Source organism: Dipodomys merriami, unplaced genomic scaffold (assembly GCF_024711535.1).
Source record: "Dipodomys merriami isolate MVZ:Mamm:240054 unplaced genomic scaffold, mDipMer1.0.p SCAF_138, whole genome shotgun sequence".
Classification (NCBI taxonomy): domain Eukaryota; kingdom Metazoa; phylum Chordata; class Mammalia; order Rodentia; family Heteromyidae; genus Dipodomys; species Dipodomys merriami.
The window spans coordinates 418,735-429,144 of record NW_027202693.1 but is presented as its reverse complement, the minus strand read 5'-3'; the positions used below and the strand labels follow the sequence as shown (position 1 = coordinate 429,144).

The 10,410-nt window shown below is 53.5% G+C and overlaps 1 protein-coding gene across 1 annotated transcript; it reads right to left on the bottom strand.

The window, feature by feature from the left end:
- Nucleotides 1-2,699: 2,699 nt before the first annotated feature.
- LOC138825549 (ral guanine nucleotide dissociation stimulator-like) lies at nucleotides 2,700-9,903 on the bottom strand. The gene is made up of 13 exons (XM_070020180.1): nucleotides 9,772-9,903; nucleotides 9,241-9,434; nucleotides 8,681-8,740; nucleotides 7,975-8,150; nucleotides 7,510-7,727; nucleotides 6,640-6,846; nucleotides 6,205-6,308; nucleotides 5,723-5,807; nucleotides 4,301-4,375; nucleotides 3,810-3,842; nucleotides 3,409-3,530; nucleotides 3,115-3,210; nucleotides 2,700-2,868 (listed from the first exon to the last, which is right to left on the bottom strand). Exons 1-13 carry the CDS (start codon nucleotides 9,901-9,903, stop codon nucleotides 2,784-2,786), a joined length of 1,587 nt encoding a protein of 528 aa, XP_069876281.1. The 3' UTR covers nucleotides 2,700-2,783.
- Nucleotides 9,904-10,410: the final 507 nt, after the last annotated feature.

Sequence of the window (10,410 nt, the reverse complement as noted above, 5' to 3'; positions counted from 1 at the left end):
CTTCCAGCTGCAAGCCATCACGGTTGCATCCAGGCCCAAGCCTCTGCAGACCCAGGAGTCCTGCCAGTCTCCTCCAGGCCCATGCAGAGAACTAAGTGGAAACCGAATCCCACTCTTTCCTCCTCAGACACCCAGACACCTCTTTCTCCCCAGGGCCCCAGGAGCTCTGTCCATCTTTCTGTTCAAGCAATTCCACTCACTCATTCTTCAGGAGCTCAGGACTTCTACTCCAGAACCCCCACCCCCTACCCCGCCACAGAAACCCAGAGCCCTCCCCATCTACCAGCCCAGACTCCTGTGAATGGACCATCAATACACAGGCCAGGCCAGGGAGACCAATGGCTAAGAAGAACAAGAACAGGAAGATCTCTTCCTATGAGGAGGATGGAGGGGAAAAGCAAACTATCTCTTTCCATCCCAACTCTAGGAGATCATCCTAAGAGAGTCCCTTCCATATGCGCATCATTCTGGGGTACACACCTGTATGTACTCGCAGACACCTCAAATCCTGAAGGGGAACACTCACAGAACCAGCTGCACCCACAAATAGGCTCTTCCTACTCCCACTCCACTCCAGTGCACAGTTGTTTTTACATTTTTTGCTTTTTCTATCTTCTTTGAACTCACAGCCATAAATGCTGTTTTCTTGCCATCTCTGGCTGTGATAGAATATTTTTCTATTATTTACCATAAAATGCTTAAAAATAAGAGTGATGGAATTAACCAGGCCCCGGGTGGCTCATGCCTGTAATCTTAGCTATTCAGAAGGCTGAGATCTGAGGCTCACAGTTCAAATCCAAGTCGAGGAAGGAAAGTCCATGAGACTTATCTCCAATTAACCACCCAAAAGTTGGAAGCAGAGGTGTGGCTCAAGTGGTAGAGACAAAGCTGAGTGACCATGCCTGGGCCCTGAGCTCAAGCCCCAGGACTGTCTTACCACCAACTTGGGATGTTAATACCAGTTCCTGGCTTGCGTCCTTTAGTGGTAGGAATTGGATAGGATGTGATTATATCGGAAAGATGTTGTTCTCTTTGTAAATATAATATTCCTTATTTAATACCAATAGCCAGGATTAGAACTATTCAGGAAATCAAAGGTGACACACCTTCAGATTGGTGACAGATTTTTCAGCCCTTCAACCCTGGCCTCTGATCATTAGTGACCAATGGAATGCGTAAAAGCCGTGGTTTGTACTGTGACCCTTCTGGTTGACTTTTAGTAAAAAGGCTGCTCCTGAAAAAAAATCTGTCCAACAGCCCTGAGATACTCCTTTCAAGTACATTCTTTGGGAAATTTATACAAGGAAGTTTATACAAGGAAGTTGCTTGTTGATTTTTCCAAAGCAGAAGAAGTTGACAGAGAGGAAAGTGAAAAAAAAAAATTTAAAAAGCTCGTTTACCAATGTCAGATTTATCTTATTGTTCTCTGTGTCTCTCATATTGGGTGTCTCAGCATATACTTGTGGGCTTTTATTCTTCCCATGAATTTTCTGGCCCTGAGACTCTGCACTCATCAGACATTTTGAGTGATATTGAATACAATTGTCTCCTTTCTTCTCACAGGGTCCCATAAGGTATTTCAAATTATTTTTATTATCATAACGGTGATGTACAGAGGGCTTACCATTTCATAAGTCAGGGAATGAGTACATCTTTTTGGACAATGTCACCCCTTCCCTCGCTCTCTCCCAGTTTTTCCCTTCCATCCTTACCCACCACAAGTTGGATAGTTCTTTTCAGCATAGTGTCCAGTGAGTACCACTGCTGCACTTGTTCACCCTTTGTCCCTCCATTTCTTTGCCCTTTAGACCCCTCCAAAGATAAGACAAAATAAAATAAACATTCTGGTTCCCATTTCCTGCAGTTGGATGTTTTATGATCAGAGAGACAGAGGCATTGTGCCTTTGTGTTTCTCCCCTAAGAGTGTCCTCCTTTGGTCTTGTGTGTGCATAAGGTGTTTTTGTTTTTGTTTTTACTTCACAGTTTCTCTAAAGCCAGTTAGAGTTCTTCCACTTAGTTTTTTTTTTTTTTAAAGTTCTGTTTCAGTAATTTGACTTTCCAAGAATTTGCAGCTCCCCGTTGGTCAAGTGGGTATTGGAAACACTCTGGTGCATTCTTTTTCAGATCAGTTACTGACACCTTTAATCTCATCATTTCTAAGGAGTTCTGCTAAGGAAAATTTCAGTGGATGGATAAGTCTTCGTTTTCAATTTTTTCTTAGGCGTTTTTGTTCACACATTGCATTTGTCAATAGTATCATTTTGAGGATGTATGGCTTCACTGATTTTCTCTTTCCCCTATCATTTCCTTGAGTTCCTTTTAGTATCATTGTCACCAGAAATCTGTACCCTCAGGCCAGCCCTCCCCCGCCCCCCACCCACAAGCCCGGAACTCCACCTTAGCAGTCAGACCCTGACATGTCCATGCTCAACAGTCCCTTCTCCCTGGAGGAGATGGGGTTTCCTACCAATGACACATCTCAAGCTGGGGCGACAATCCCCAGCAGTATGGGCCATACTTCCATGGGTTGTGGGATTTCTAATACCCATTTTGTGGCCTGACTGTGGTTGTAAACTCCAGGTCCGGTGAGGGGAGAGAATTTCTAGTACCTCCTGGTTTATCATCACGAAGAGAGATAGAAAATTACAAAGCCCGTGTTATAATTATGAAATTTAAGTCGAATATTACCTATTTACCCCAAAACAGTATCCAAGAACTTGTGCTGATCAACATTTTTATATCACCATCTTGTAAAAAAAAAAAAATATTCTAGAATCCTTGACCTATGCACAAGTCTTCATTGCACAAGTTTTCCCCTGCATAGGCTGGTTGCTGCTGACTCTGGACCCTGGGTTGGAAACCTGAAGGCTGGATGGACAGGCTGGCTTGCTTTAGGGGGTCCCCCAAACACAGGCCATGGCCCCATCCTGAATGCATTCCGTGTTTGAGGCTTAGATCTTGCTTTTGACTGACCCCATATCTAATGGGTAACTGAGGCCCAGAGACCTGGAACAGGGCTAATGATAGATGGACTAGGAAAGCCAATGCAGCCTGCGGGCTCCCAACCCCACAGCACAGAAGCCTCCTCTTCCCACCAGGCCACATGGTACTTACTTCCTCCAGCCCTTGAAAAGCCCTCTCCTGGGATTGGTGCTCTTGCCCTTCTTAACCGAGTGGGATGGGGGCTCCAGTTCACAAGCCAGGCGGAAGCTAAGCCATGGAGGGCAAAACAGTGAACACTACACCAGCACCCACTCTCTTCCTCCCTCCCAGGGCCTTACCGGGAAACCGCAGCCCAAGTGGCCAATTGACATCAGGTGACACTGATCCTGGGGCACGTGTCTGTCTTCAGAGTCCAACTCCAGGTCCACGCCCTTCTCCATGCCCCAACCACTCTGCCCGCCTCACCTCTCAGTCTCGCTGAGCCGGGGCAGGCCCTCGAACCAGGCCCGAAAGCGCTCATCAGGCTTCATGTTGACAGTGTTGCACGAAGCCTGCAGGCGCTTGAGTTCAGAAATAATCTGGTATTGCTGAGCCAAAGAAAGGACAGGATGGTGAGCGGCCTGAGGGGCAGGGCCAGCAGCTGGGTCCCGCAGTTCACTGGTGCTGTCCTGCTCACTCAGAACCCTCCATGGCAAGAAGCCGCACCTCCATGAGCTCTCTGAGACCCAGCTGAGGCCCACGGCACCCGGGGCCAGTCCACATCCCTCTGCCCATCATCCCCATGCATTAAAGTAAACACAGAGCTGACTGGACAGCCCATCTGCTCCTCACCACCCCCCTGATGGGTGAGGGAGGCCTCGGCTCACCTTCCTCAGTTTCTCCACATTTATGATTCTCCCCTAGAGACCAAAGCCAAGACAGTTAGAAAGCAACCCGTCCACCATGAGGGGACCTGGCCAAGCCCAGAAATCCTCTGCCTGCACCACGAAGGGAGCCCACCAAGTGACAAGGAGACACCCAGCCCGTGCCAGGGCAGGCTTCCCCATCCAAGACAGGCCACAAAGCCTCAGAAGCCTTGAGCCCAACACTCCCTGAGGACATCCCAGACTGAGCCCTGCTGAGAAGGCCCTGGGCGCATGTGCAGCCTGACCGGGGCGGAGCTCCACACGCAAGCCCACAGTCACCCTGTGGTGGACCGGCCTCACCTGCTGCTCTGCTAGGAGGAAGCTGCTGGTCTCACCCCACAGGATGGGTGTAGGCTCTGGGTGAGGCTCTCAGGAAAGCTTCCGCTCAGGGGGTCCCCAGGGCTTCTCCCTTCAAATACCACAACCCAGACCCAGAGCCCAGGCACACTCACACACTGGAAGTCTGGCATCTCCTTGTTCACCTTCTCCAGTTCAGCCAGGAAGGTGCCCAGGTAGGGGACGGTGCCCTGGAGGAATCCATGTGAGATCAGGTGATGGGGGACAGCCCAGAATCTGTGAACTCGGGGCTTCTCAGCCTGGCCCAGGGCCCTGCAGAGCTGCCTACCCAGAGGGCTGGAGACCTTTGTCCACTTCTGTACACAGCAGCCCTCCTGCTCCCTCAACACTCATTGTCCTCTGCTGAGCCTCAGGCTGGCATGTGGGAGGGCCTGGAGATCTGCTCGCCCCACCCAGCCCCTGCCTCATCCCCTCTGCAGGCCCTGGCTCTAGGAGCACAGCAGATGGTCAGACAGGGAGCCCTGGGGCTCAGTCTCAGTCTTTTCAGTGAATCTGGAAACAGAGCAGGTCAGGAGAGTCCTGGCCATCTTGCTTCTACAGAGTCACCATGGCCTCGGGGAGCATCTCCCATCGTCTCCTCCTCTGCTCTCTGCCTTCCCTTGCACTTGATCCTAGGCCAGCAAATGTGGAAGAGCCCCTGGCAGGAGTGTGGATGGAGTAGAAGTCTTTCTCCCCACACCTTGGCTCTGACAGTGCCCTAATTGGGCTCAGGAACACCCCCACCCCCTTTGCTGGTCAGGGCCAACACCTCTGCCACCCATCATAGGAGTTTTACATCAGCTCCACATTCCAGTGCTCCTTGGGGGTGGGAGGGGATGCTTCATGCTGGCCTGGCCTCTCTGCCTGCTCCTCATCTGCACAGTGGGGACAAGCATGGGGCCAGGGAGCACTCAGTGCCTCTGGGCCACTGCGTGGGTGTGGCCTGCGGAAAGGCCTGCTCAGAGCTCTCACACAGTTCTTTTCTCCCCTGGCCTGTGATCTCCCCTCCCCTCAGGTCAGCATTCAGTTTACCAAACCTCCATTTGCCAAATGGGAAAACTGACACACACTGACGTCTGCGAGGCCCTGCAGGTGCCCAAGGCCTCCAGCCCCTATCTGGACAGTGACCAGGCCTCTGTTCTTACACGCTCTGTGTGCACCAGAGTTCTTTTCTCAGTTGAATCACAAGGGGAGAGAGACAGGGGCTCTGAGATCCCTGGCAACCCCTCTCCTCCTTGGAGACTGTCTCCAGGTGGCCTCAAGGCCTCCTCCAATGCTTCACATCTCCAGAGCCCCGCCAGGGCCACGTCCTGGCAGGAAGCCCTGCCTGGAGAAGCAGTGTCTGAGGCTTCCTCCTGGGCTGTGTCCACACTGACCATGCGCACAGCATCCATCTCTTGGCCATGCTCTCCCTTCACATTGCCCCACTACCCCATCTGCCCTTCCTCCCCAGACCATGGACTGGAAGTGTCCCCACCCCTCCAGCAGGCACTGCCAGTCCCAGCTGCCTCCCCTCCTCGCTTCCCATGCTCCCCCACCTGGGGCAGCTGTTCTCTGTGCAGGGCGTGGTTTGATCCAGGAGAAAAGTTCTTTGACAGCCTCTCAAATTCGTAAAAGCTGTCCCTGCACATGGGCACACAAGGGCATAAGGGCAAGGTTTGCCAATGACAAGACTCTGCATTTTCTGCCCTAATCAGGACTCCAAGGGCCTGGCCTAGAGGTTTGCCCAATTGCACTGAGCCCTTGGTTTGCACGGGTGCAGAATGGGCATTTCAATTGGCAACACAAGGAACCAGCTCCATTACCACCAGGAGAACTGTGTGGCTTTCATCTGGTCAGATTTCTGTCACTACAGCATGAGATTGTGAAAACCTCTCCAGCGGCTCCATCAGTGTCTCACAGAGAAGGGAGTCAGGCGTGCCTGGCACTGACCCCAGCCCCTGCCCTCAGGGTGTGCGGCAGTGAGGGACAGTGCCAGCCCCCGCACCCCGTGCACTCATGGGGACAGAAGCCTGCCCACCTGGAGACCTCTTTCCACGTCTTCTTTAGGCGCTGGATGGCTTTGCTCTGCAGAGCAGAGATGATGGCGTGGAGGGAGGACAAGTTCTTCAGGGTTTCACAGTGCTGGAAGGAGAACTGTGTGAGCCCCGGGGGAGCTCCCCCCGGGCCTGCCTTCACCCGGGATGGAGCTGCTACTCCTGAGATGGATGCTGGGGTCAGGCAGGACACCACTGGGCCCATGTGTGACCAGAGCAGGGTTTAACCTTCCCCAGTGGATTGTGTGTCCCACCCCGGGCAGTCACTCCCCTCCATGGGGAATGGAGAGGGGAGGAGGGAGCGGGCCACAGGCAGCCAAGAAGCAGGGAGCTGGGGTGTCTGAGGGTCCCTGGCCTCAGTCTCTGCCCTTCAGTGGAGGAATTCAGAGGACATTCACAGACACAGGCCTGACGCATACCGTGGCCACTTTGATCCAGTGCTCGATCACGCAGGCCCTGTCTGGGGCCTTCATGCTCTGGTTCCCAAGACAGGTGGTGACCACACAGGATGACACTTTGTTGGACTGGGCGATGATGGCATGGATCGTGGGTGCAGGGTGCTCCTGATCCTTCTTGTCCTGGATGAATTCCAGGCTCTGGTAAGCCGCCATGTTTTTGAAAAACACCTGAGAGGGAGAAACAGTGGACCTGCTCCTGACCAGAACACAGCCACCAGGCCCAGGCCAGAGCCCAGTGGTAGCCACTGGGCTTGGGTGTCCCTTGAGCCTTGAAGAGAGCAGTGGGATGATTGTGACGTCACTATGGGTTCCCAGTGACATCATCAAAGATGGCAAAGGGAGGGTGAAGGGCATTTGCTTCTAATAAAGCTTCCAATTTGCCACAAAATCCCCAGGCCTGCACAAAGAAGGTACACAATCTTCATCTCCAACACACCTCCCTCGTGTGTCCTGACCCCATGCACTACTGCATCAACCAGAGTTTGCCTTCTCTCTGCAGTAGGCTCAGTTTACATCTGGTGCCTGGTGAAGGCTGATGAAGCTAACGCTGGTGGTGGTCTGCACCTCTGCCCCCATCCCTGAACCTTCACAATCACATAAGGCCAGAGACCTTTACCCACAGCCTAGTGATGAAGTGAGGTTTGAGGTTCGGAAATTTACTCTGCATTCTCAAACGTTTGGCACTTCTAAGGGAGGTGGGGAGGGAAGGGGTGATGTTTGCATGTGATGTGCACCATTTCCCAAGCAGGGGATGGCAAGACTGGGCAGAAGATTGCAAGAAAGACCCTCTCTGCCTTGCCCTGCCCTGCCCTGCCCTGCAGAGTCACTTACCATATCCATCCGCGTCAACTGCTCTGCCAGCAGGGCCCGAGGGAAAGCCAAGAAGCGAGAAGTCTCATTGAACCCACGTCCTGTGTCCACACAGAAAAGCCTGAAAGGCTTGCCTGAAGGGTCCAGCACTGGACAGGGATCCAGCTCGTGAGTGTCACAGGAATTCCATTCTGGTTCTCCAATGTGCTCTAGAGCCAGCAATGGAACCTCTGATAGAGCTGTGGGAGGAGGTAGAACTTCCACATGACTGGCTTGTCCTAGGACTTTCCAGAAGCAGAGCAGTCTCCTGTCTGCCTGTAATCCCAGCCTGTAATCCCACCACAAAACTCTTCTGAACTGAAGCCCATTCTACCCTCTGAGACATCCCAGACCCATCATTTTTCCCAGCACCAGGCCAGCCTTGGAATCTTTCCTCTCTGTGGAACCAGTGCCCTCCCCCTCCATTTGGCCTGTGCTCAGCCTCACTTCGCTGCAGCGTCTCCAGCTGGTTCAAGAGATGTTGAGCCTGCAAGTCCAGGTCCGAGCCGGGCATGTTGAGATTCAAGTAAGCCAGCAGAAGCTTGAGGCACGGGAAATCTGGAGGCTGGCAGAAATCCTCTGCGTGCTGGTCCAGCCAGGAGGCCAGGATGATGGAGATGGCTCTGTGGCACAGATGGAGGCCTGCTGTCTCCTTCATGCTGGACCCCAGATGTCTCTGACGTGGTACCCCTTCCCACTCGATGCCATTCTAGAAACCTTGCCTGCCTACCTGGCAGCGACTGGGCTTGGCTGGCACCTCCACACATGACATGTGCTGTCCAGTGTCCACAAGCTGTGTGGAGGATGTCTCCCCACTCACACCCGAGGACCCTCACTCCAATCCCCCACTCACCATATGCCTGAGCTGAGCTATGCCTCTGTGTTTGGAGGATGTATTGGGAAATTTTCATAGTATGGTCTGAAGTGGGGAGGAATTCTCATAGGAACCACCTCTGACCCCCCAGACTCCCCACTGCCCCCCAGTACCCAGGACACCCCAGCTCTCTGCCTTCCCTGCCCCATACGTGCCTCATACCTCAGCCTTCAAGAATCACTCACAAGACCTGTGGACTCCATTTGCCCAGGCTGCCTCCAAACCCACTCCTGAATGTGGACCCACACTGGACTCCTTGCTGAACCAGAGCCCACTCACGTTCTCAGTTGGTCCTTCGGCCCCCCGCAGTCACTGGAGAAGGGGAGGATGCAGCCATACCTACAGGAGGGGCCAGGGCGTCATCTCTCCCGCACCTGCTCAGGGCTCTCCTGTCACTGGCTGACCCCTTGCTGGGAGCCCAGGCCAGGACAGCAGGGCTGTGCATGCTCCTCTCCTGAGGCAGGCTGAGTGCATGACAATGCCTCTGCACACGTAGGTGCTTCTGATATCTTTGTACAAGGAAAGTGCTCAGGCAGATTCTCCCCAGCTTCCTCAGTGATCCTGGTGCCCCAAGTCTAACCCCATTCAGGACAAGACCTCTGCCCCCAAAACACAGAGGGAGCCGCCATTACAAATGGTGGTTCTCAGACTAGGGAGGACCCAGACAGACAGCTTCTTCAGCACACACAGTGGGCAGCTGACTGCAAAGGAAATCAGCTTTCCCATGACCAATCTTACCTAAGATGCCCAAGACAGTCCCAGGATCAGCCAGGGGGTGGGGAGACTCTGGAGGCCCCAGGGCTCTGTGTTGGAGGCCCTGGGCTGGAGCTCATGCTCACCTAGCAAACAGCAAGTCCAGCACCTGCTGGGTGGTGGCAAACTTCCGGTATACACACAGGAAGGTGGAGACGAAGTTAGGGTCCCCCAGCAGTAGGGACGGCACCAGGTGGTCCACCAACTTCTCCAGTTTGCCTGCCTTGAGGGTCCCCACCCTGCAGAGCTCCCCAAGAACAGGGATGCAGTCATGTTCATCCTGGATTCGGACCAGGGAGGGAAAGTTGAGATGTGAAAACAATGTGCTGCCTTAGGGTTCAGTGAAAATAGGATGAATTTTCCTGCACACATGCTCTCTCTCTCTCTCTCTCTCTCTCTCTCTCTCTCTCTCTCTCTCTCTCTCTCTCTCTCTCTCTCTCTCTCTCTCTCTCTCTCTCTCTCTCTCTTTCTCTCTCTCTCTCTCTCTCTCTCACACACACACACACACATACACACACACACACACACACACACACACACACACACACACACACACACGATGGTATGCTGCTTGTCTTCAGCCATCCTGGGTTTCTCTAGGGGAGTGTTTGAGTCACCTTTGAGGTCCTCTGGGGAAACCTCCAGAGTCGGCATGGGCCAGCACTGACCCAGTATCTCCAGGTGGGCAGGCGGCCTCCTCTCTGGCCTCTCCTGAAGCCTCTGGAAGAGGGGAAACAGAAAGAGAACATCCTCCTCCTCGCAAGATCTCCGGACAAGTGAGCTGGATGAGGTTGCCAGGATACAGCGTTCCACACTGTTTGGCTCTTCTTGCAGGAAGTGAGGTCATCTCCGCTGACCACCTCACCTGGGACTCCCCAGGGACTCAAGGACATCCTCCTCCGTGATCCCTGGGGATCTTCACCATCCCCCTGCCACCTGGGCCACACGGACAACAGGACACTGCCACCCCCGCACAGCCAGACCCCGATCTCTCCAGGCCAGCCTGTGTGTCACCAGCACCCAACCTTTGAGGAGGCAGAACTTGGATCAGATGAGGCCCACAGCCTCCCCCAGCCTTCCCTGCTCCCTGGAGTAACTCTAGCATCTGCTTCCTTGAGGACTTTCCATTGTGTGTGCCTCTGTGTTCCTGGATTCCCCCTGACACTCAAGGGCAGATGCTACGCGTCATTATGTAGGAAGTTAGAGATGAGGCAGGGAAAAGTGAGGATTTAGTGTGTCACCTGCAATCCCAGCAC